The sequence below is a fragment of the Planococcus citri genome, chromosome 2 (genome assembly GCF_950023065.1).
Source record: "Planococcus citri chromosome 2, ihPlaCitr1.1, whole genome shotgun sequence".
NCBI lineage: Eukaryota > Metazoa > Arthropoda > Insecta > Hemiptera > Pseudococcidae > Planococcus > Planococcus citri.
The window spans coordinates 44,993,810-45,019,310 of record NC_088678.1 but is presented as its reverse complement, the minus strand read 5'-3'; the positions used below and the strand labels follow the sequence as shown (position 1 = coordinate 45,019,310).

The 25,501-nt window shown below is 32.7% G+C and overlaps 6 protein-coding genes across 13 annotated transcripts; 3 read left to right on the top strand and 3 right to left on the bottom strand.

Moving 5' to 3' along the window:
* Positions 1–1,163: 1,163 nt before the first annotated feature.
* Positions 1,164–9,424, bottom strand: LOC135836016 (probable serine/threonine-protein kinase DDB_G0282963). 4 transcript variants are annotated; one of them, XM_065350579.1, is made up of 22 exons: positions 9,007–9,424; positions 7,962–8,098; positions 7,759–7,880; positions 7,556–7,688; positions 7,328–7,488; positions 6,970–7,221; positions 6,754–6,899; positions 6,576–6,668; positions 6,117–6,424; positions 5,915–6,041; positions 5,689–5,838; positions 5,470–5,606; positions 5,327–5,395; positions 5,193–5,247; positions 4,983–5,092; positions 4,677–4,893; positions 4,457–4,606; positions 4,259–4,384; positions 4,042–4,162; positions 3,722–3,963; positions 3,223–3,477; positions 1,164–2,369 (listed from the first exon to the last, which is right to left on the bottom strand). In XM_065350579.1, the coding sequence occupies exons 1-22, from the start codon at positions 9,044–9,046 to the stop codon at positions 2,137–2,139; spliced, it is 3,384 nt and encodes a 1,127-aa protein (XP_065206651.1). In that variant the 5' UTR covers positions 9,047–9,424; the 3' UTR covers positions 1,164–2,136. The 4 variants fall into 4 exon arrangements, with proteins under 4 accessions (XP_065206651.1, XP_065206650.1, XP_065206649.1 ...); XM_065350578.1 differs by lacking the exon at positions 9,007–9,424 and adding an exon at positions 8,507–8,573; XM_065350577.1 differs by lacking the exon at positions 9,007–9,424 and adding an exon at positions 8,167–8,449.
* A 465-nt stretch (positions 9,425–9,889) lies between these two features.
* Positions 9,890–11,801, bottom strand: LOC135836024 (valacyclovir hydrolase). The gene is made up of 6 exons (XM_065350593.1): positions 11,505–11,801; positions 11,100–11,187; positions 10,853–11,019; positions 10,613–10,766; positions 10,260–10,515; positions 9,890–10,160 (listed from the first exon to the last, which is right to left on the bottom strand). Exons 1-6 carry the CDS (start codon positions 11,607–11,609, stop codon positions 10,067–10,069), a joined length of 864 nt encoding a protein of 287 aa, XP_065206665.1. The 5' UTR covers positions 11,610–11,801; the 3' UTR covers positions 9,890–10,066.
* Positions 11,802–11,994: 193 nt separating this feature from the next.
* LOC135836021 (E3 ubiquitin-protein ligase RNFT2) lies at positions 11,995–15,364 on the top strand. Of its 2 annotated transcripts, none has more exons than XM_065350586.1 (9): positions 11,995–12,096; positions 12,491–12,656; positions 12,743–13,006; positions 13,082–13,246; positions 13,341–13,460; positions 13,557–13,737; positions 13,845–13,995; positions 14,074–14,289; positions 14,559–15,364. In XM_065350586.1, exons 2-9 carry the CDS (start codon positions 12,533–12,535, stop codon positions 14,790–14,792), a joined length of 1,455 nt encoding a protein of 484 aa, XP_065206658.1. In that variant the 5' UTR covers positions 11,995–12,096; positions 12,491–12,532; the 3' UTR covers positions 14,793–15,364. The 2 variants fall into 2 exon arrangements, with proteins under 2 accessions (XP_065206658.1, XP_065206657.1); XM_065350585.1 differs by having other exon boundaries at positions 12,004–12,401.
* A 451-nt stretch (positions 15,365–15,815) lies between these two features.
* On the bottom strand, positions 15,816–16,913 carry LOC135836026 (ADP-ribosylation factor-like protein 6-interacting protein 4). The gene is made up of 2 exons (XM_065350595.1): positions 16,160–16,913; positions 15,816–16,094 (listed from the first exon to the last, which is right to left on the bottom strand). Exons 1-2 carry the CDS (start codon positions 16,516–16,518, stop codon positions 15,971–15,973), a joined length of 483 nt encoding a protein of 160 aa, XP_065206667.1. The 5' UTR covers positions 16,519–16,913; the 3' UTR covers positions 15,816–15,970.
* Positions 16,914–17,227: 314 nt separating this feature from the next.
* On the top strand, positions 17,228–22,179 carry LOC135836023 (fructose-bisphosphate aldolase-like). Of its 3 annotated transcripts, none has more exons than XM_065350591.1 (8): positions 17,228–17,384; positions 20,190–20,383; positions 20,508–20,703; positions 20,784–20,974; positions 21,068–21,296; positions 21,359–21,480; positions 21,553–21,630; positions 21,701–22,179. In XM_065350591.1, the coding sequence occupies exons 2-8, from the start codon at positions 20,201–20,203 to the stop codon at positions 21,794–21,796; spliced, it is 1,095 nt and encodes a 364-aa protein (XP_065206663.1). In that variant the 5' UTR covers positions 17,228–17,384; positions 20,190–20,200; the 3' UTR covers positions 21,797–22,179. The 3 variants fall into 3 exon arrangements, with proteins under 3 accessions (XP_065206663.1, XP_065206662.1, XP_065206664.1); XM_065350590.1 differs by lacking the exon at positions 17,228–17,384 and adding an exon at positions 17,599–17,729; XM_065350592.1 differs by lacking the exon at positions 17,228–17,384 and adding an exon at positions 19,090–19,109.
* A 152-nt stretch (positions 22,180–22,331) lies between these two features.
* LOC135836020 (fructose-bisphosphate aldolase-like) lies at positions 22,332–25,481 on the top strand. 2 transcript variants are annotated; one of them, XM_065350584.1, is made up of 7 exons: positions 22,332–22,583; positions 23,349–23,544; positions 23,647–23,837; positions 23,931–24,159; positions 24,406–24,527; positions 24,634–24,711; positions 24,785–25,481. In XM_065350584.1, exons 1-7 carry the CDS (start codon positions 22,401–22,403, stop codon positions 25,349–25,351), a joined length of 1,566 nt encoding a protein of 521 aa, XP_065206656.1. In that variant the 5' UTR covers positions 22,332–22,400; the 3' UTR covers positions 25,352–25,481. The 2 variants fall into 2 exon arrangements, with proteins under 2 accessions (XP_065206656.1, XP_065206655.1); XM_065350583.1 differs by having other exon boundaries at positions 24,394–24,527.
* The last annotated feature ends 20 nt before the right edge of the window (positions 25,482–25,501 follow it).

Here is a 25,501-nt window from a genome sequence, read left to right as displayed (position 1 = left end):
AAGTTTCAACTTTTATTAATTCAACAGCTGATTTTAAATTTTTATTTTTTTTGATAAGTTTTCTTGAGTTTTTATTTTTTTTTAGAAAGTTGGAAAATTTTAAATTTTAAGATTTTACAATATCAATTTTCAATCGCTGACAGCCGACAGGTTGATAGGTTAAATGAACGAGAAATCTGAAACAATATTGAAAATTACTAAATTAGTAAATGAAAGAAAATAAAAAAATGAATGGTACAGTTTAATAATTTTATTCAACGATTTTCTTACAGATTTTCATCGCCGTGGCTGCGTACGAAAATGGAAAATAATACTGTACATTTATAAATTATATCTCAATTACTAAGAAGATGAAGTAATGCTGCATATTTTACATGATCATTATATAAACAACGCGAACGCGTACAACTTTTACTGAAATATAAGTACCTATTATCACAGCTCAGTTCTCATAAAAATATGTGTATTACTCGTATTATAAAATTTTGAAAGGAATTGAATCAATTCAAAAATTCAGAAAGAATTCTAATCATACAAACCATTATTTTAGATGATTTTTTAGTTAAAACACGATCAATGGACTTACAATTTTCACCATCCAACGAAATATTTTATAAAATAGGCTTGAAGTTGGCATTCACATTTTAAAACAACTCCTGAAAAATAAAAAATACATGCACAGGAATATCAAATAGGTAACTTTATACAAAACAAAGTACAAACAAAAAGTGGAAAATACATAAATTGCTACTCAGAAAAATGAAATTTTACGAAGTTACAACCTGTTAAATTATAATTTTTCTGAATTTCGGTCTGAAAATTATCTAAATTAATGAAATATTCCACTGAAAATGTTCTTTAATGAGAACCTACGCAAGTATCTTTCAAATCTCAGTTCAATACCCACCTTTTTTCTCCTCTTTCATGTTGTGGTGCAGTAAAATAGGCTTTTCTAGATCAAAAATTTCAGGAAACGAAAATTAAAAACATAACAATTGACTGGCCAGGAATGAAAAAAATCAACGACCAAAAATTCAATGTTTTTTTTTTATGCACAAATTTTGTACAAACTGAGATAATATCGGTAGATTTCTTTTTCAAGAAGCACATCCATTCATAGCCACGATATCTTCAAATCATAATATGCAATTATCAAATCAAACTACAGAAATTTTTATCCGTTCATTGAGAATAATAACAAAGCAAAATGAAATAATACAATCACTTAAAAGTTAGAAATATTTACAATTTTCACCTAAATAATTTATAACGTAAGTACAGAGAAACGCAAAATTGGGTTTCCTGAAACTATACACTCTACTGATCCGATTATAACTCTAAATTATCAGTCTCTTCATTATATTTTCATTATTTATAATCTTACAGGTCAAAACCATGCTGAGCACATTAAACCGAAACTCATGTTTATCTGTGTTACATTTAAATCATTACCTACTATTCCATCTCGTTAAATACATATCACATGTAATCAAATAATCAGAGCTATAGAGTAAAATTATAAATTTCGCATAAAACAATAATTTACGCAGAAATTAAACAAAATTGAAACTGGAAGTACAAGATTCGCTGAAGCGTTGTTTTTAATCATGTAATGAAAATTTTATATATGGAAAAAAAATAGAAATGAATAATGTAGTGTTTTAATATTAAAAATAAAACGCAACGTTATCGAAATTATGTTACCATATTCCGTAAACCATAAGGAACTTCATCATTTTATCGTTTGTTTTTGTCGGAATCAATTTCAATTTTGAACAATTTATATAAAAAAAAAAAAAAAACAATTTACATAAATTTTCAACAAAAACCTACATTTTTTAAATAATAAATTAAAAATACTATTTACATCGTCAACGCAGAAAAATAATAATAACCGCGATAGTTTTTGGAAATGTTAACGCTTCGAACCCTATTTACAAGTTCACTATCATAAAAGATTTAAAATCTATTCAAATACATTCATAAATCTATTCATAGTGGAAAAAAGGGGGAAAATGAAATTACCAAGGAAAAAAAACTTTACACAAGCTAAATATAAAATAAAATAATCCTTGATGTATGGAAAAAAAATTATCTTTACTGAGGAAAATAAAAGAGAAATCACCACAGGTTTGATTAATTACGAACAGACTGTTGTACTCGTTCGATTTCTTCAACGCTCATCATATTTTGTAATGATGCTCCTGGTACTCCCATGCTTTGAGCCATAACATAACGAGATTGATTAACACTATCTGAAGAAAACCAACGTGCCATTTGTTCTTCGGCGGACGACAGCGTTCCATTCACTGGAACATTTCTAGATGATAAAGTTTGATTTCCGAATCCTACCAGTGATATGTTAGCATCTAAAATCATTTTATTAATTCGATGCAATTAAAGAGAAAAGTCAAAAAAACGTTCGTACAACGCGCCTTAATTTAAAATTCAATGAAATATAAAAAGATACTTGGGAAAAATTAAATTACAGAACACATCTTCGAACAACCTTTATGCCCTTTAATAATTTGCTCGCAATTCCATACCAATGGATTCTTCTATTATTCAAAATCATTAGTCGCTAAAAATGATTCTCATTTTGACCCCCCTCCCCTTCCTTCTATTTCAAAATACGGTCTTGCACAAGAACGTTTCGAACTGTTCATAATCATTTTTATGAATTGAAATTTCTTCACCCTCGTAAATAAATGAACAATTTCGATGAATATAATTAAATTTGATACAGCCGAAATACTTCAAGTGCAATATTGGATTGGTCACTAAAATGATGAGCAAATTCTACAACCCAACTTATGAACATTTTCTCAACATCGTCATGACTAATGAATAACTAACCCCCCCTCCCCCCCCTCAAAGAAATCATTGGACGACGGTTGTTATCTACACTCAATAAAGATAATAGGTACTTCTTGTCAAAATGAAAAGCGAAATCAGATAGTGCAACTAATGGGAAACAATTTTTAAAAAGCAACAAATAAGCAGTGTATGTCAAAAAATAAACAAGACATTCAATCTGAGAATAGGTTCTCCTTTTGGGACAATGCTTACGAAGCAAAATTGTGCAAAATCAAAATTTGAAGAACGAATATTTCAAAGAAGTAGACAGCTGCGTATAAATATTATGACAAGTAAATGAAAAACGAAAATAGGTCATAAGCAAAAAGCTGATAACGGCGATTACGTAATTCGTTTTCATTTTACCTCTAGGGACTGCCGAAGAATTTGAAGGGACTGGAAGTCTCGACAAAACAGGTGGGGGAGGATTGCCAAACATCGGCACCTGCGTTGAGGTATTCGCAGGCCTTATCATGTTACCGACAAAATATTGACCAGAAATGGCCGGAGGTGGTATACAAGTTCCAAAACCATTATAACGATCAATTGTTCCTTGATTTGAAGACATAGTACTGCTATTATTGGTATTAGAAGTATACGGAATAAGTGTATTTTTCTCGCCTACACAGTACATGAAAATCAAAAAAATAATTCAACCGATTGAAGATTTGAAAGATTTTGTTATTGCAATTAAAAATAATTTTCGTTGAAAAAAAGTGGTAATTTTTTTTTTACTGAAATGCTAAATAATTCAATTTTGGCATTATTCCAAAAAACAAAAAAAACAAAAAAAAAAGTTATAAAGTTAAATTTTGATGAGTTATATGCGCGAAGACTGATTTATTATTATTGATATTTTATTTACCTTTGGACTCTTTGGCTTCTTTCGAAAACGTATCCAAATTCTCCTTTTCAGCGGATAATTTTCGAAGCACAGAAGTAGGAGTGAAAGAAAGTGACTGAGTTGACGATGTAGTCTTGTTTGCGATTACAGCATTATTTGCATCATCTTGCGAAGATGCCATGGAATTGGTGGCATTAGAAACATTACTACCACACACCGATGCATTCGCCGGAGATGATAAAATAGTGGTAGGTGAATTCATTCTACAAAAATAATAATAGTAAATGATAAATTTACGTAACTTCAATCTGAGAAAAAATTAACAATATTTTTATACTAACCTTGGAACGTTCTGACCTATATTCGGAGACTGTTCGACTAAATGTTTTTTGATTGTATTATTCTGAAACATATTTTGACTCGGCGATGGGAAGTCTCTTTGATAAACAATGTTTGACATTCCTAAAATAGAAACAAATAAGTGCATTAAAACAATGAAAAATGAAGGGGGAAAATGAAAAAATTTTAAAAACATTATTCGCCTTCAAATACCCGTACCATTATGAGGTCCATTCACGCGAAATTGGGAATTCAGCATCATTTGTTGCAAAATATTTTCAGTATACGGTTGAGCAGCAGGTAAAGGAGGAGGCACAACATTGAATGGAATTCCAGCTGGGGAACCTATGAAATACTCGATGAAAATTTCAGAACAATAATGATTTTAATTTACATACATTCTCATTTCAAACTTACCCAACACCGGAGCTGAATTATAATATTGCGTTTGGCTTTGGATTAACTTTAGGACGCACAACAAAGACTCACGAAATTTCGCTTGATATGGGGTCAATTTTTTTAGCTGTTCTATCAATTGATATTGCGATACTTCTCCGCTTTTTAAAGCTGTAATACACAAACAAATTATCAGAGAATCAATTCTCGATTACATTTAAAACTGAATTAGAATTCATACCTCGGAGAATATTAACAGTTTCTGGCCTTTGCATTAATTCTCTAGTAGGTTGTATCGAATTGATCATAATCTGAATTTCAGGAGCGAGGTGATGAAATGAAGTATTGCCCGAGGCACCGTTGGATGGTCGAACGTTTGATGGAGGAGGTACAGAAAATGTTGTTGAAGACGGAGACGACATTAGTACTTTTGAAAGGATTTCTTGCTGTTGTTTATTCTGAAAGTGAACGATTTCAAGTTACGATATTTAAAACCCAAGTTAGGCGCGTGATTATTACTGAAACATATTTTTTTTCATCATTATACCTGTTGCATTTGTAAAAATTTCAACTTTTCGGCTGATTGTTGCATGTTATTCATTTGTGGAGGTAATCGTGACATTTGAGGTTGCGCGTTAGCTTGAATTTCTCCATTGCCTTAAGAAATTGAAAAATATACATTTAAATAAAAATTTAATCGATTTTGCAATAATCTGCAAAATCTAGTTCGAAAAAAAAAAGACAACAAAACACTTACACATAACAGATGTTAATTCAATGTTGCCGTCGGTATTCTCATTCCTTTCGGGTTTCTGTTGGTTCAGCCAAAAAACAAGCTGATGAATATTGGATTTGATATATTAAATTTACTCTATATAAATGTTTATCTACCTGAGAGAAAACAGCATCGGGAGAGCTTCCATCATTATTACTTTTATCAAAATGGAAGGCTTGAGATAACTAAAACACCAACAAAAGTTGTACATAAATTGAAAAAAATGATAATAAAATAACAATGAAATGACTTTTCTAACCAATTTTTTAAAAGCTTCAGTCTCTTCTTCTTTTTTCTTCTTGTCATTAGGACTGTTCGGGTTACTAAAAGCATTATTCTCAGTACCTCTTAATTTCGCTTCGATTTCTTCAACGCTATGTAATTTTCCAGTAGCTTCTGCACAGAAAATTCAAAGATGAAAATGAATTATTACACTCCATTCAGAAACTATAATGAAATTCAGAATTTCTGTAATTACCTAGAGCACGCATATTCACTTTGGTGTTAGCATTATTATCCTGAGAACCGCGAAGTAATTCGAGAAGATTAGGACCAGATGGATGACTATTTGGAGTGCGAGTATTAATACCAGCAACATTTTGAGTCCTCAAAAACTCTCCAGGTAAACCTAAGCAAATAAACGCTTTTTAAAACCTTATCATATTATGTTAAATAATGGAATTCGCAACGAATATAATACGTACTGGAAGGAGGAATTGATCCGTTTCTAGCCATGTTCAGATTCTGATCGCCGTTCACACTCGAAGATGCAGCATCGTTATTTTTAAACCATTTGGTGAATTTAGATCCCGCACTTTCATTGTCCGCATTCTGAAAAACATAATAATCCATTATTGAAAACGTAGAAATTGTACGTTTAAGGGATAAATCGTTTCAGTTGATTACCTCCGAGATATCTGGTAGCGGATCCAATTTTAGTATCTCTTCTAAATTAAATTGCATAGAATTTTCATCATTTTTAACGTCGTTCTCTTCTTTTTTTAGCGTGTTTTCTTCAGTCTTTTGTCTATCTGCATCGTCATTGTTCGATTTACCAGGTGAGTTATTTTCATCGAGTTTCGAAGCTAACGAATCAGAGGCCACCGAGGAATTATCCGAATCCGAATTACGCTTGTCCATTCTACCTTTGTTTGCAGCAGTTGGAGATCTATTGTTCGAGTTGTTCGTGAACGATTTATGAAATACTCTCGTATCTGTAAAATGAAACAAATTCATACAATGAATCAACCAGCGTCGTGCAAAAATTTTCCACAAAAAAATGTAGATACGTCAAAATCACAAAAAAAAACCATTAAAATTAAGTTTGAAAATGAATTGGACAATCAATGAAAACTAAATACATACTGATTCTGGAATTTCTATTGAACCTAAACGATTTTTCTTCGGTTTCATCAAACCCTTTTAGTTCTATAGTATCATTTAACGAAACTGGTCCTTCTGAAATTACGCAAATAATGATTTCCGTTATAGCAGAAATTAAAGTAACAAAAAATACACCCCTAGTACATATATCTAATTGTACCTTTCATCCACTCAGGTTCTTCCTCTTCATCGTAATCGCGGTTATCGTGCGATCTGCGTTTACCATAATAATTGTTCATTCCTGGCCTATCCAAAATTTTACTACCTTTCTCTTTGTCAAAATTTGACGAGAATTGGCGAGTATATCTGTAATAGAAAAATGATTAGTTTTCTCATTTTCATTACATCTATTAATTCCATCTCATTGAACACTTACACAATGGTGGATACTTTTTCTTTGCCACCATAATAAGGTTCTTTGTTACCGTAATACGATTCTTTGCCTCCATAATAGGACGATTGATAGTCAGATTCGGGATATCCTCGTATTTCAAAACGAGGATCACGGGATACAATGCGGCCACTTCCTATTCTACGAGATCCTTCGCGGATGTTCTTATTATCCCTGTTGTCTCGATTCTCGCGAATATCTCGAGTTTCGTGATTTCCTCGATTTTCACGTCCCGTGCTACATAACAAAAACGAGAAATGAAGCAATAGCGTATAATTTAAGTGATTTGAAATTTTGAAAGTATTTCAACTAATAGGTTGAATTTAATTTCAATTATACGTACTTTTCATTATTCGTCTTGGTATTAGAAGTATTGGAATTATTTGCGGCATTTTCACTCTTGACATTTGCTACGTAACAACCAGTGGTAAAACTTTTGCGTTGAGGACTCAAGCATATGTCTTGTTCCTTACGAATACGTTCTTTGGGATCAGCAGATTTTCGCTAGAAGTGAAACATTTTAGATCAAGAATCAATTCCGTATGCCAGAAAACAATAGAAAATCGCTCACTGTTTCATCAATTCCTTCATTACGACTGATGATAGGTTTTTCTCCGTTTCGAAGATTGTCCTTCTTCAAATCGAATTTCTCATTCACAACACCGTCCAAATTACGCGTTAAACCGTGCTTTTTCACCAAATTCCTATAATCGGAACAACAATGCTGTATTTGCAATTCAGACCAAACTTTAAAAATATCAAAAAAGAAATTACTTTTTCAAGTCGATTTCTTCTCTTTCTTTAGGCTTGGATGTTCCCAGGAGAAATTTTAAATTTTCTTGTAAACTGGGCGGCTTACTCGATAATGGATGCGTTCTTAATTTCAATAAATCCTCCTGTTGAAAATTAAATTCATAAAACAACATGTTTACACTTTACACAACAAGCATAACACAATACGAATTCGAAATACGTACCTTTGTATAACGATACTTGATGTTTGAGCTAGCATTTTCCTTTCTATTATGATACATTGATGTTTCAACATCCTCCAGCAGTTGACACTTTTGAATGAATTCTTTACCAGTCATTTTGCCACCTCTGTCTACAATGTCTGAAAATCAAAAACCAGATCATAATAAACAGGGTAGAAAAAGATACAATTCGTTATTTGAATCCTACCAATTGTTCGACACCATTTTTTAGCAACAGGCGGACATTTATCAAGTTTTAACCATTGTATGTCTAAAAACTGAGAACATAGTGCTTGCACTATATCCATTTTAGAGCACTTTACCGAAAAAAATCAACAGTTTAAAGATTACTGAGAAAATACTAAATTTCGAATTCAACTTGAAAACTTTGGTACGTAAAAAAAAAGCAACGTCAATTCCAAATACAACACAACGTCTAACTAACGCTTATAAAATGAAGATCCGCACAATGAAACATGAATGCAAACTGTAACTTGAAAATTTCTGAATAATTCTACTGTATGAATAACCTGTAAACAATACAATACCGGAAAATCCAAGACGAACTGACGAAGTATTCCGAACCATCGATGATTGCATGATGATATTAAAATGAATAGTAAGCCACTGGCGTACTTTTGATAAAAAAAAAAAAAAGTAGTAGAGACAACGTCTATAACTCGTATGATGTTTGAACAGGCATAAAAAGACATGGATTATTGGACAAGTATCGCAATTAATTTGTCATTGTTAGGAAAGAGAAAATAACGTATTTCATGAGGGGAAGTTGTAATTCGGCTTCAATGAACCACTTTTTTTCAGAAAATAAAAAGTAGCAGTGTGATTCAATCGTAAAAATTTTTCATTAGGTATGCCATTTAATTGAAACAATGAAATAGATAGGTTACTGAATGAGGTATACGAACACTCGACTTTTTAAAAAGAAAATACATCGGAAATGGAAGATATTCACGAAATTAAAGAGACAATGATTGATAAATAATTAATGAGTGATGAGTACATGAAATAAATTCGACCTATACTCTACCTTCGATATTCTCCATCGATAGATTATCCTGATTATCCATGATATTGAAATACCAGCGACAGGTTACTTTGATATCAGTGAATAATGTCCGTCAATTCAAACACAATGATCAACGAAAAAAAAAAATGTACCGAAGCACGGTAGAATAATTTTTACACAAACAGAACGTACTGTTTTTCAAAACTTTAGTTTTGATTTCACCAAACTGAACACTTTGAAAAAAATGAAAGAAACTTGCACCATGTATACCTTACATAACTACAAACAAAACTGTATTAACAAAGTAACATAAATATATTCAATTGAAATATAATTAGCGACACAATTACTTGATAATGGAAAAATATAAGTTTTTATACATAAGGAGCAAAATATTGTCAAACAAGATAAAAAACGAAAAATAGAAAGTAGAGAAAAATATTTTAAAAATAAATTTACCCTTACGTCTTTTCTTTATCAACTACTTGCGCAGTTACGCTACTTGGATCTCGCAATAATGCTATGGTTCGATAATAAGAGAACGATTCCGAGCTTTTGATTGGCGTAAAACGTTAAGATGGCGGTTTGATTGAAGAAATGCCTCAACATTTGGCTTGAATTTATTTTTTCCTCATTTGAAATTTGAATTTATTATTTTAATTTCATTTTCCCAATTCGGCCAATTCTAATCTCATTTTCATTTCTTCGAAATTCCAATCATATTTCCGGAATGAAATGAATTCTCCACTGTACATACCTAAATGAAAATTCACGACAAGAATGTAAAAGCTAGATGAAGACCTGGAAAACTCGTAATAATGAAAATGACACTACAAATATGCTGCCTCCGAGCTGATGATACACATAAGTAGTCATTGAAATTACGTAAAAATGAAAACCCCCATGCATGAACAATTTTATTCTAAAAATTAAAATACTCCATCACATAACAGGGTAAAGAATATATCACTATAAGTAACCAAACATCAATCAAAAAACATTCAACCAAGTAACATACCATAAAGTATTTCAAAAACACAAATACCACGGAGGAGGAGGTTTTGGGAAAACACTGAGAGATTTACAAACCGAACAGAAACTTTTGAACAATTTCATTAAATTCCTTCGCATACTTTATATGAATATTGTGCTTTCCTTCTGGAAAAAAGTGCAATCTGAAACAAAAAAAAAAACGACAGACAAAAGGAACATTGCAGATTAACAATACAAAATTAAAAATGTTCCACGAAGAACATTCATTACAAAACACTTACGATGTAATGCCCATTCTCTCAAAAAGATATTCGACGTGAAAACGAGGCACCAATGGATCTTTTTCACCGTGTAATATCAAAGTCTCTGCTTTAACATTCCCAACGAAGTCCTGACAAATATTTCCTTTACGATAATCTCTAATGGCAACCATAGCGTTCACCCATGAAGTCATCAAATATTGCAAAAGTTCTTCACCGTATATATTTGTTAATGCATTCCTCATTGATGGAGACCACTTAGATATGTCTTCAATACCTGAATATGTTGATCAGAAAATATAATATAATCTATCCAACAAAAGAAACTGAATTTACAGTTACGTAAAAATGCTATTTAATGAAATTTATGTTACTTTTGTATCGTTGTATGTCTAAATCCGTTAAATAAGCATTTGCTCCCCAAATGACCAATTTTTTCACCAATTCTGGATACTTGGCGGCTAAGATGATAGCAGTTATTCCTCCATCACTCCATCCAAGGAGAGAACAAGGTTGAATTTCAAATTTCTGAGCAGATTCAGCGTCATTTATTTTAGTAAAGAAGACAACGAATCAACGATATTACAACTATTACAAAAAAAAATGTGGCACACCTTTATAAGTTCAGCAGCCCAGTCCGCATCGCGTTCGTAAAAATTTAAGGGAAAAGTACGTTCTGGTGGACGGCTTTTACCGTATCCTGGAGGGTCCCAAACGTTCAAAGAATATTTATTGAGATTGAAACCGGATATCTGAGGTTCAAAATCCGTCCATATTGTACCTACGAGATATTAAGTGCAAATTGGAATGTATTTATTTCATTTTATAAGTAAAAGTTTTAATGCAGCTATAAACGCTTACCAAGAGATCCGGGAAGACAAAATATACTATGGCCGGAACCAGTTCTTAAGCAATTCAAGCCCATACCTCTCACCGCATATCTACCTTCCTAAACGAATACAACAAATTGATATCACTTATACTTATACTATAATCGTGAGTGCTCATTGAAATGAAAAACAACTAAAATTATGCTAAATTTTCACAATATGATATTATCGACAATCGCTCATGAACAATGTACATAATATGTATTAAAAAATTATACAATTTTGAATTACAGGATTTTCACATTTTCATCCCATTACAAAAATGTCAAAAAGTACAGTTTACAACCGTTTTTCGACAGCTATGGATATCGTGGCTACCATGGCGAATATCTTGGAGCACAGTGAATAAATTGATGATGAATTAATGAATACTTACTATAGGTCTGGGAATATCTTCTACATATTTTCGCTTGAAAATATCAGAGGCCAACGACGACGGTTTCCGAATGTTCAGTATAGAAGGAAACTTTTTTAATGACATTTTTGAAAAAATGAAAAAAGTTCCTGTCTTACAATTACTTACATTTCAGATTTTAGTTTTAGAAGGCCCCTAAGCGGATAAGTTGATGAAATTGAAGAATGCTCGCAGTAGTCGCAGTCCGTCGCAGTCTTTATCAGTTGACATTTTTTTCAAATGTTTTTCTTTCACCTTCTTCGTTTCATTCCCCTTTCACCTTCCTCAAACCGAACATATGTTCGACTTGTTTGACTCTCCACTCTGCAATAATAATCAAAGCCAGGAAACTTTCGTCTTTACGCATTTATAAATTCCGTTGAACACGATCTCTTACGAACAATAGATAAATTTTTAAAAATGAAATGTAAACATTGGGTGGTTGAAAAAAATGAAGGTGCTCTACAAATTACGTCGCTGATAGAGAGCTATCGCTCCTGATCGCTCCATTCGTGACATCGTGAGTCATTCCATTTAAAATTGTTCAATAATTAATTTTACTTCATCACCCATGGTAATAAATTAATAATTCTAATAAATGTGTACCAAGTGTTGTGGTTTTTAAAATTTTCGGGTTTTTTTCGAGTCAGAAGTTGAGAATCATCGTTACGTTCCGAATGTGATGAAATAATAATTTAAAATTTATCAATAAATCTCAAAATTTGATTCTGTTTCTAATACGTATAGATATTTTGTAATAGTGCAGCTATTCGTTCTTAGTGTCTATAGTATAGTTTTAACCAAGAAATATAATCGCTTGCGTGGAAATTAGTCCAAGTATTACTCTTGCTTCTACAGAATTCCAATTATGATTAAAAAGTAAAGACAGTTGTGTGTGAAGTATTTACTTCGATGGGTTCTTGTTGAGTTGGTGTGTAATATAATTCAATCAATTTTTTTATCACTAGGTGTGTTTGGTTCTCTTGATTGCGTAGATGTACGTTCATTAAATGGCTAACGAAAACAGAGATTGGCCTCGGAATAGAGATACTAGAATCACTCTGTTTTCTGGAAGATCTAGATCCGTTGGTAGTTTTCGTTCAGCTCAGATGGAATCGGGTGGCAACAGATTGAGTAAGTCATCATCTACGAATCTTTTTATTATCTTGTTGATCAAATTTTACTGTACGTGTACATATGTATACTATTTTCAATTGCAGGAGAACCCAGATTAAGCATCGGAGCTGGTATCAGAGATCTCGAAAGAAGAACTGCAGAGGTTCCAAATATTTTGAGAAATAATATAAATAATGTAATAGAAGAACTACGACCGATTGTAGAAAGAGCAAGAACTAACACTGATACGATCATGTCCGCGAATAACAACGCTAATGTAACGCTGGCTTCATTATTAGGCACCCAACACCAACCTGCTGTTACAGCGCCTAGAGATGTGGGTCCTGGAGGACTAGTAGTTTCTACAGGTAATTCATACCACTTCGTTTTGAAAAAGTTTCTGCCTCCGTGTATTTACGCTATGAATTTCAAATATTATGCAGCCGAAGAGGTCGTAATCGATATGGATGGTAGTAATACATCTGTGTCAGTCATAGCACAAAATGGTACAACGCAAAATAATACCACTCCATCTCCAACTCAAAGTGCGGACACAGTAAACACAAATAATAATAGCCCCAACAGTAATAATGGAAGTGGAGATGAACGTAAGAACCTAATTTTCTAGGATAATTTATTCGTAAATTCCTGTTTTGAAGAATCTTTGAACCTATTATAATAAGAAAATTGTAATTTTTACAGAGGACATTGCTGAAACTCAAGTGCTCAATGTATCAAATAGTGCAGTGTTGAACACCATTTGTAAATATTTACCATTTGTGATTCTTGTTTTCACCAAATTTATGTTTGACCACTTAATGGGTAAGTTCCATTGTATAGTCAAACAACTATTATTATTAAAAATTGATGTGTTTCATAGGCTGGAAATTTGTACTAAATTTTTATTCATGTTTTTAGGTATATTGCTGTTTGTTGGGCTGACATGCACTTTTCTTTATTATAATACGTTGGTGAAAAAAGAAGTTGCAAGACAAACTTCTCGAAGTTTTCCCATGTTCTGTTTTTTAATTTGTCACATCATTGTTGCGATAGGTGGATTATTTTTTTTAATTTATAATGAAGATGTGTTACACTTGTGGTAAGTAATTTCGCTTTCTGTTAGTAGTAATTTTTTTGATTATATTTAATATGAATGTACACTGAATCTCCTTTACTCATAATTATAAAATGAATTCAATTTTACAGCTTAGGTATAATGCCTCAAACTGGATTTCTCACTTTAAGTGAATTATTATGGTCCGTGATAGTTACCGATTACGTTCTGAAAATGATTACAATTATTATCAAAATAGTTTTTACTTTGTTACCACAACGATTGATTCCTACTAGTAAACGGGTATGGACAAATTGCCATTTTATTCATTTAGTAATGTCAGTTTGTTTTTGATTAATGTAAAATCTCGATTTTTTTCAGGGCAAGTGGTACCTTTTTATAGAAGCGACCTCGCAATTATATCGCAACACGTTTCCAATCCAACCATGGCTTCATTATCTTCTGGATTCATATTCCGGTCCTCAAAAAGTAATAGGGGTATTTTTGTCAGCTGCCTATATGGTCTCTAAAGGAAACTTACTGATGAATGCTATTAAGCTATGGTGGATGTCACTGTTGAAAGTTCTTAGGAATGTGGTAAGTTTTCATTTGATGTGTTGAATAAGTATACGTAAGTAGATTTTGTATGATTTACACCAAAGTAAAATGATTAGATAAAAAAAGAGGTCAAAATTCAAATGATAGGTGTGAAAAGTTTATGAGGAACTATCTATTTAACTGCGATAACACATAAGATTTAATGAGATTTCGTTAGAAAAAATGATGATGAGTTAATGTTATGTTTAACGTTGTTTTATGGAAAACTGTCGATTTAAGAGTGTGCATTCGCATTCCTTTGTTTTCAGACGATCGGAGTTACACCTACCAAAGAACAGATAGCATCAGCTGGCAACCTTTGTTCCATTTGTCACGACGAGTTCAAAACTCCGGTATTATTAGAATGTCAGCATATATTTTGCGAAGTTTGTGTTTGTAAATGGCTAGATCGAGAGCAGACGTGTCCTTTATGCCGAGCAAAAATCGCCGACGATCCATCTTGGCGAGATGGATCAACTACCTATTTTATTCAACTTTTCTAGAAGAAAGCTTTCAAGAATTAAATTATATTCCTATATTGTTTTTACAATTAAAGCGAATGAAACGATCACGTTTCAGCGTCATAAAGAGGTAGTGTCGTCAATAGACATTCCAGTTATGTGATACCTAATAATCAACGCGAGTCGCGAAGCGATTAAAATGAATGTTTGAAATAACTTCTTAATTATTTGAATGTTAAACATATGGCAATAACCTAGTCTAAATATTAATAAAATCTGAGTGAAAAATTTGAGATTTTACGTAAGTAATAGTGCGTGATAAAGAAAAAAACTATGATTTTATTCAGAATTTAATGTAACTACTTGCCGTTGGAAATGAAGGAAAGTTATTTTATAACGAAATATTATGTCTTTGTGGATTTTTTTATTTTCAATATTTTATCACTTTCACTTGTCTTTTTTTAATTGGTGTAGTTATTTGAAGAAAATGTAATGATTATAACAAAAGTAACCGAATCGTTGTGAAGTACGTTTTATTTGTGTCCTTTTTATTTTTCAATATATGTACTTTATTGGTAAAAGCTGTTATTAAATATATTATTTCTCGGGCAGTATTTCAAAATATGACATTTTAAGCATGCCATTTTGTATGATTTTCTATTAAAATTTTGCATGATTGTAAAATTAACATGTCGTACCGAAATCCATTCTAACTTGATATTTCGCTGAACCGAGTGTAAGTAAGCTGATCCATACTAACTATTGCTTATGGGAGAAGCAACATGAACCCGAAAGATGTCCTGCTCCGTGAGACATACTCATTTGATGAGCCAGTTTCCAACATGTATTTGGTTTAAATTTCCTATTTCATCGGGCGAAATTGATATTTAATCGTATCATTTGGACACACCTAAATTGAATAGTTTATACTTTAGTTTGTACATTCTTAAAACATAGCGTTCGTTTGAAAAGTTGTTTTCTGTGTGTAACGAGCCTAATAATTTAATTAGTTAACGTTATATTCATATTAGAGAGTAAGTATATTCGAAAAAAAATTTCCATAGAAACGCAAATAGAACAATTTTAATGTGAACACTTTGCGAGAAATTAAAAACAATACTAAGTACTTTGAGTTGCGATAAAATTCAAAAAATAAAATAATATTAAATACGGAATTAAAGCATATTCTTCTTTCGTTTCATAAAAAATTTTTCAATGCGTTATTTTTTCATTAGTTTGTTCTGAAAGAATAAACCATCTCCAAGGGTAGCTTGCCGATTTATTTCACGATGTCTTTCGCGACTGACTATTTCCTCCAAAATTTCGCCGTCGCCTTTGATTAATCTAAAAAAATTAATAATTTTAAATGCTGACAACTATATTTTCATTAGGGATATTCAAATTGTTACCTGCTTCGACCAGTTTCATCATATACTCTTCGAACGACACTTTGGCTTTTTTCCCATTCTTCTTTGGTCATAGGGGCTTTCGCTTTAGAACTTTCTATAAGGAGATCTTCGGGTACAGATGGTCCTGGAATATCTTCATCTTTGACGCTCTCGTCCAATTTTGTTTTTTTAATTCCTTCTTTTCTTTCTTTAGAATTTTTCCTTTTCTTCTTTTTCCTTTTTTTACGCTCCAAGTCGGAAGAATGTTTGTTTTTTTTCTTCTTGTGTTTCTTTTCTTTATGTTTAAGTTTCTTTTTCTTTTTCAACTCGTGACTGGAATCACTACTTCTTTCATTCGTTTCTGATTCGTCAGAAGTCATTCTAAGTATGCTGTCTCAAAAGACTAGTTCAATAAATGCGTTAAAGGACTAGAATACTTTCGATTGAGTCACTTTGATAGTTGCTTATTCGACATAACAATACTGAGAAGGAATTATATTGAGTTTAAATTATGAGTTTAAAATAATCAACACCTCACAAACCTACACCGAACTCCTTTCGTATCCAGCAAACTTCAATGCAACATTCTAGCGCAGGATTTCGTTTTCTGAACTCATTGCTGAAAGATCCGTGGTGTGACTTCAACTATGCCAACAGTACAGTCCATTTTCCACCACCGTTGCACCATTTAAAATTATTTCAGCAACTTCACAAGAACAAGAATCTTAATTCGATGGGAATTACGAAAAAAAAATCAATATTTTATTTACAATTTTGTTATCACTCATAAAAACAAGTGCAATAGCAGTGGCAGTTTTTCTCAAATATAAATTATAGCCAGACAGATTCACACCTGTGAAATAAAACTGAAATATTCGATTTTTTTGATATTACGACAAAAAATTCACAAAATTTGGAATCTTTTCCATTTGCTGTTCAAATTGAAACCATAATGGATTTTCTATCAAGCATTGTTCAAATATTTTCGATTTTAATAGATTTTTTTGAGTCTCTAATTTTTGTGATTTTTCAGATTTTTGTTCGGATCACATCAAACACTGCTACAATCATGCCTATAAATATTGGTGGCTGCGCTGTGCCCTTGTTATTCTCCTTGAATTTGAGCTTAGCGGAATGTTGAGTTGAATTTTGGAATTTTAAAAATAATTTTATTAATTATATGTGCTGTTAATTTAGTGACATTCAAGACATTTCCAAAATTTTAGTGAATACTTTCAACTTAAAGGTAATATTTCATAGGATATTCATTGTTAATCTTAATTTATCATAGTTTATATTATCATTACCGAGGTGTTCATCATTCGTTTCTTTTATCGTGCAATAAGTGATAATGAAATAGATTAGTTTGAACAATTTTCTTCTTTTTAAAATCATTCAGAGGGAATAGTCAGTTATCCGGCTACCTTCAGTCTCATGCCGCATAATTTCCTCAGTTAATTTAGAATGAGTGTAATACTTGTAATATTATGGTAATTGCGTCATCCCCTAGCAAAAATTATGAATAACTTCATTTTAAATTTGACTGCCTTGAAACTGCTAATATTATTCAAGTCTTTAGCTACAATTCAAGGTATTATTTTGAGCTTTTAAGGCTGAAATAGATCATAATGCTTATTGAATAATATGATTTTTTTCTAGAACAGCCGCACGATGTAATTTTTGCCACTTATCAGTGAGTTCAGAGTTGTGACGCAAAGGAAATTATTTGAACTTTTAGCTTCTTGTTTACGCTTGTTCTTTCCGTCTTTAATCTTACATAAATTATTCGGATTATTTTATTATTTTTCCAAACACTATTATCAAACTTTTGACCTCGAGTGTTTTAACGATAATTTTTTCCTCCAAAAGAAATGATGTGAGCAGTAGAAGAAACGTAGTCATTGATTAATCAAATCATTCATCCTGAACATTTTCTCAAATCTAACAACATATTTGCTTATTTGGAATTTTGCAATATCCTATTTTCTTCATTTCATAAGCATTATGAACTTGAAGATTGGGTGAAAAGAGAAAAACAAGAGTATTTCTGTTACACTAATCGTGCCAAAAATCTTTCATGGGCGGTTGTGTTTGGATTATGGCGAATTCATTGCCAGCTCGTACCTACATAATGTCATTGTACTATGAACTTTTGATCAAACCATTTTATTATGAGAGATCATCTTCTCGAATCCGATGAAAATTATCGGCATCTCCTGAATTATGGAAACGGACACTCCTTGTCTAGGTCGATGTGACGTAATTTAATCGTCGAATATGTCACATTCGGTCTCATTCAGTTTATGCAGTTCGCGTTTTCCAACTTTTTCAAGTGAATTTTTATCATTCCATTTAAAATAAGCGGATGGATTGTTTTTCAAGAGATAATGAAAGTGGCTCTCGTGAATTTTTGCTCGTTTAGTCAACGTTTGAAATTTTAAAATTTCGAGTCTTTTGTTTTCGGATTAGAATTTTGTTCATGGTGACCTTCATTCATGCTTAAATTGAAAATTTGATATCGTTTTTTTCAATTAGTTAACCTTCAAGTTTTCTTCGCAAATTTTTGTCGAACTTCGGGGTCACCTTGATTTTTCTATATTAACGAAAGTTGATATTATTATTGTAAATGGTTAATTTATTCTTGACGTAAAATTTGAGCATGACATGATATTTATATGAAATTTCCTAAGAGTGTGGAGGGGGCGCGTATCTCCTCTTGATCGTAGAAAGTGAGCACAAAAAATTTTAATTCAAGAATTTACTGGAAGTTGAAACACGAGTGCGGCGATAAGATTACTTTATGGTTCGATAAAATTCTTCTCAAAAGATAACCATTCGCGAATAATTTTTTTCAAAGATTATCCTTCGTATCTTTCTTCTTATGATGATGAAAAAAATGATAATTTTGAATCAGTTCGAACGAATTTGAAGTCAAGTCATAGAAGTAACTATTCACGTTCTAAAAACTCACGTAAGTCGTAAATAGTTTAATAGGTACCTATTAGGTATGCGTAGTTCAAAGATTTTTTCAAAATATACTGGATGGACGCTTTGTATTGGAAAAAAGTGAAAGAAATGAAACATTTTCAGTTTTCATATTTAAAAAACAAACTCTCTGTTTTGTTTTTTGTTTTCCCTTAAAAAATAAAATTTTTTCCGAACTCTGATTCAAATTTCCGTATTGCAAACTTTACTCTAACATCATATGTTAGAAAAATGTCTAAGGTCATTTTATGAAAAGCCTTCAGAATTTCTCTGTTACTATAGGAACGCATATTCTTGTTGTTGACGCTCCATTTTTTTCCTTTTATTGCATTTGTTTTCTTTAATTGCATTCCTTTTTTAAATAGTAAGCACTAAGTAAGTTATAGGTATAGTTACTAAGAGGTAGCCGAGGTACATATGCATTAAATCTTGTAGTGTGAGAGTGAGACATGTCTAATGGTTGGAATTTGAAAAACAAATTCTATATTCATTTTTATTAGGTAGATTGCCTTTGCTGTATGTGTGTGCTGTCGATATTCAGCGTATTGTACTTTCCAAATAGCATGATTGAGTATGACTAACATGGGAAAATTATGTAAGGTGTGCATTCTTGCGAATAAAACCGACTAGGTACCGTGGTTAACTGTCGAAAATTTGTTCGAATGATGTCAGCATTATGATGAAAACTTTGAAATTAATTATCTCCTGATTAAAAAATCACAAAATTCTAATTTCACCGTTGAATTATGTCGAAGCAGTGCATTTGTATTTTTTTTAACGATTTCTAAAATAGCTCCTTATTTAAAGAATCATCAGTTCTCAACTTTGATAAAATGAATTTAGTTTAATTAAACTTCAATGACCTTTGATATGAAATTGTTGGTGTCAGATTATAATTTCATGAACTTTTGTTATTCTTAAGGTTGATTCGATAAATCGAGAGTAAATAATTTAAAGCCGATAAGTCATCGTAATGATAAAATATTACACCAATTTTCACCGTATTTCGATATCTTCATTCGTTTCAAGTAGTTTCAAGTCGTTTAAACGTGTATTTTTGTTGTAGCATTACCAAAAATGACGACCTACTTCAACTATCCACCTCCAGCCGTTCAAAAGGAATTGAAATGTATCGCCGAATTAATCGTCGCCTCTGGAAAAGGTATTTTAGCAGCTGATGAATCGGTTTCTACCATGGGAAAACGTCTCCAGGAAATTGGCGTTGAAAACACCGAAGAACTTAGGAGGCAGTACAGGCAGGTACGTGAATTCATTTCAATGCACCTATACATTTTCTAATACCTACCTACTTCTTTTTTTGTGTAAAGAAATTGATGTATTATTGACAGAAAACTAATCGTATTTGTTTCGATCATTAATTTAGCTGTTGTTCTCAACGGATCCCGAAATGAATCAAAGTATTTCCGGTGTAATTTTGTTTCACGAAACGTTGTACCAAAGAGACGATGACGGAAAATTGTTCTCCGACTTGTTGAAAGAACGTTGTATCATTCCTGGAATTAAAGTCGATTGCGGTGTTGTCAATTTATTCGGATCTGAAGAAGAAGTTACCACTCAAGGTATTACATTGAAAATAAATTTTTTCGACAATTCTTATTGAGCGATATGAATGGAAGTATTACAATTTCTTACATTTTAGGATTGGATAATTTGGGAAGTCGTTGTGCTCAATACAAAAAGGATGGTTGTGAATTTGCTAAATGGCGATGCGTGTTGAAAATCGGAAAGAATACTCCATCATATCAAGCAATTTTGGAAAACGCCAATGTATTGGCTCGTTATGCTTCCATCTGCCAATCTCAGCGTATTGTTCCGATCGTAGAACCCGAAGTACGTACTCCACAATATTATAGATTTTTTTGTCATTATTCACTGGTATTTTGAAGTTACGTTACTCAAGTTCACATTTTATTTTTATCATAGATTATTCCTGACGGTGATCATGATATCGACAGATGCCAAAAAGTCACCGAAACCGTTCTCGCTGCTGTGTATAAAGCTTTAAACGATCATCATGTTTATTTGGAAGGCACCTTATTGAAACCGAACATGGTTACTCCTGGTCAGTCGTGCCCTAAACGTGCTACTCCCGAAGAAATCGCCAAAGCTACTGTTACTGCTTTACAAAGAACCGTACCTCCCGCAGTTCCAGGTAAATTCAGGAAAACAACTCTTTGCGTTTGAAATTTGGTTTTACAAACTTCTTTTTTTCAGGCATTTGCTTCTTATCCGGTGGTCAGACAGAGGAAGAAGCTACTATCAATTTGAACGCCATTAATGCTTACGAAGGCAAAAAACCATGGAAATTGACTTTCAGTTATGGCCGTGCTTTACAAGTACGTGATGATTGGATTTTATGGTTCATTTGTGAACGTAACTTGTTAATAATTTATTTCTCTTTTTTTTAGGCGTCAGTTCTCCGTGCATGGAACGGAAAGAAAGAAAACGTTGAAGCTGCTCAACAAGAATTAATGAAACGTGCCAAGGTAGGTTATTGTACTCGACGAAGTTCAATTCGTGATTTGGACTCTGCTAATTGTGTTTTTTTTATCTCAGGCTAACGGTCAAGCAGCAACTGGACAATACGTTGCTGGATCTGTCGCCGGTACCGCTGCCGGACAAAACTTATTCGTTAAAGATCACGTTTACTAAGGATCGAAACACTTCGCAAAAGGGGCAAGAACTTAATTATGTGCTTTTTTCAATGATTCTATTCAAGCACACTGGATGTCTAGAACATTTTTTTTTTGCTTAAAATTTTTCGTGAAACGCTTTCAGCATACGCTATATTATAAAATTTTGTAGTTACCGATTTGTTAAAGTATATATGAACGCTTTATTTGAAATAATTTGTCATCTAACTGCCAATTTGAAAAAGATGTATATTTATTTTTCTAGTTCACCATCGAGAATTGTTTTGAATAAGTCATCAAGTTGGCAGTATAATTTTGAAATTTGTGAGAAAAATGAATAAATAATTTTGTTATTTAAGTTATACTGTATATTTATTTTTCAATATACGATTTTAATCATCAGTATGCATCTTTCGTTTTTAGATTTAAAAGTATTTGTTGTGATTAGCTGTAGGTGGCCATTGGCGTTGTGAAGTGCGATGATCCAATCAGATGATGAATCAAATCCAATTGCTGCACTTTTCCAACGAATAGGAAATAGCTGGCCATTAATATTTCATAGTTCTATTTCACAAATTTGAAAATGCATTAAAATTGTAAACAAAATTTAGTTTAGTTTTTATATGACAACATACTTCAGTTACCCTTCTATAGAAGTTCAAAAAGAATTAAAATGCATTGCTGAAACTTTAGTTACTTGCGGAAAAGGTATTTTGGCCGCCGATGAATCCGTATGCACCATGGGAAAGCGTCTCCAGGAAATTGGAGTACAAAATGATGACGACATAAGGCGTCAGTGGCGTCAGGTAAACCAGTCATTCGTAGATGAAATGAAAACGAATTAGAATAGCGTTAATATAGATTATTTTATTCGGATAGCATTTCGTTGCGTATTCGCGTAATTAATTGATAGATCTTGGTTGTTTCCCTACGATGTTATCAGTTGTAAAATTTGTAGTAATAACAACTTTCCTTGAGAAAGGTTATAACAGCTATGATTTCTCAGAAGTGAAACAGACGAGATGAGTCGAGTATTGAATCGTTCAACTCAAATTGAACGTAATTTTTTCCATCTTTTTATATGTACATGGTACTGGAATGTGTTACTTTTTCATGGGTGGCACTACATATTTACGTTTATGTTTCACTTGAACATTATGTACCTACCAACTACCAACGATTCAATTACCTACCTTATAAAAAATATCTACCTATTTTACCACCAATCTTCTTTTCAGCAAAAATATGTCTTTAAAATAGGTATTATTTTCCTTCAAATAAGACTGAATACCTGGGTACCTATTACTCTTTTTCTCAAAATTTAAATGGGTGCTGTTTTCAATTTTTTGTTATAATTTTGTAACTAACTCCTTTCGACTTTCGTTTTTTTTTTCTTTCAATCAATTACTTATTGTGGTACTGTCCACGTTTTTTTTTTGTTTTTTTTTTGAGAAGAACAGCTTTGCTCTATTTTTATTACTTCATCTTTTATGCAATTTGATAAGTATTTTTAATAATATTGAACCGGCCTACTTGAACAAATGCTAAGGTTGTTAATTTTTTCTTGTTAGACTTTATTCTCCACCGATCGACAATACGCAAATTATATTTCCGGGGTTATTTTATTTCACGAAACCCTTTGCCAAAAAGACGAAAACGGAAGACCGCTCACAGAATATTTGAAAGAACGATGTATCATTCCAGGAGTAAAAGTTGATACAGGATTAGTTACCTTATACAACTCAGAAGATGAAGTTACCACTCAAGGTATGTATGTAATCATCTAGATAGTTCCCAATTCTCAACAGTTGAAACAGATAGGTACTTGCTAATTATTACGATAGGAATTGTAAAATACTTGCTTTTTAGGCCTGGATAACTTGGGAGCTCGTCTGGCACAGTATAAAGCTGAAGGGGTGGAATTCGCTCGGTGGAGAAGTGTATTCAAGGTTGGCAAAAACACCCCTTCTTATCACGCCATTATAACTAATTCGACGATGATAGCTCGATTCGCCTCTATTTGTCAGTCTCAGCGAATATGTCCAATTATCGAACCTGAGGTAATCAAAAGATTTATTTACCTACATATTCCATTTGCCTACTATTTAAAAGTATTGTTTTTCTGCAATCTATTGCGAATGTTTTTCATCCAGGTTATACCCGATGGAGACCATGACATTGAACGATGTCAGAAAGTTACTGAAACTGTTCTATCATTCGTGTATAAAGCTCTAAATGATCACCATGTGTACATAGAAGGAACACTTTTGAAACCGAATATGGTAACTTCGGGATTAGCCAACATGAATCGTGAAGACTCAGGTGCTATAGCTGCTGCCACTCTTACAGCATTAAGGCGTGTTGTTCCTCCCGCAGTTCCAGGTGACAACATTTGTCTGTCTATTCGTATTAGAGTAGATTTGATCGGTTGAATCTTCTTGAAGGTTGGCCGATGATTTTTTTTTTCAAAAAAAGAGAGACGTTGTCACGATGATTACAATTCAAGGTCTATCTACTTATTTTCACAAATTTTCTCAATTTCTGAATATAAAGCTGAAAAATTGAAGTTGTAAATTGATGTCATTTTCATTTTTGTAATTATTCAGTAACTAATAGATTTTCGTACAGGTATAGTATTTTCATCCGGTGGTCAAACAGAAGAAGAAGCTACCGTCAACTTGAATGCTATTAATCAGTGCGATGGTGTCAAACCATGGAGATTAACTTTTGCTTACGGCCGAGCGTTACAAGTGAGTCAAAATTCAGCATAAATGATTCGACCTTTCATACTAAACAATACATACGAGTATGAATGATGACTTGTTTACTACCTATCTATTTTTTTTTTTATCTAAGGCTTCTGCTTTACGTGTTTGGGCTGGTAAACGCGAGAATGTAAAACCCGCACAAGACGAATTTCTCAAAAGAGCTAAAGTGCGTATGCTGCATTTACATACATTTTTACCTTTCGAAATTATTTAATTCGATGAGTTTTCTTTCAATTTAGGCGAACGGAGAAGCCTCCCAAGGTATATATCAAGGTCAGTCGGGTTCCTGTGCTTCCGGTTACAGTGCAAGTACTACTCGTGGTGGCTCCCAAGTTCCGCAAGTTAAAGCTTCGCAATTCACCGCACAACAACACAAATACGGAGACAGAAAAGCTTTTCCTTCCAGAGGTGGCGGTGGCCCTTCGATGTTTTCGGGTGAGACCGACTGTTGCGGTGGTGGCAGGGCTCCGCGTCGTTCAAGTGGAAATATGAATATACCTAAACAACCATTGTACAGCCCTCGAGGCTTTAATAGTCCTAAAAGTCCAAGATTCGGTAATAACATGAGCCAAGGTCAACGGTTCAATGCATCGAGAACCAGTGGACGTTTTATGCATCCCATGAATGAACCAGACCCTGTACAATACCCCGAGAACACCGGGCCAGACGGTTCACGTTACGGTTCATCTAATAAAGATTGTTCGAGATATCTCGCGAATAGTTCCAACGCAGATCAGGATATGAGTATGGTACCAAAAACAATGGATCAAGCTTCCGAAACAACAGCTGGGCAGTCGACGAATTGACAAGTCAGAATAATTACGAATAATGTAAATCATCAGTGTGTTAAAATTAACTGTCTATTTTTGTTTTATACGTAAATTCAAAATCAAAAAATATCCGTCTTCGAATTCTATTAAACGTAACTGAAGTATAGGTCATTATAATTGTTTTTT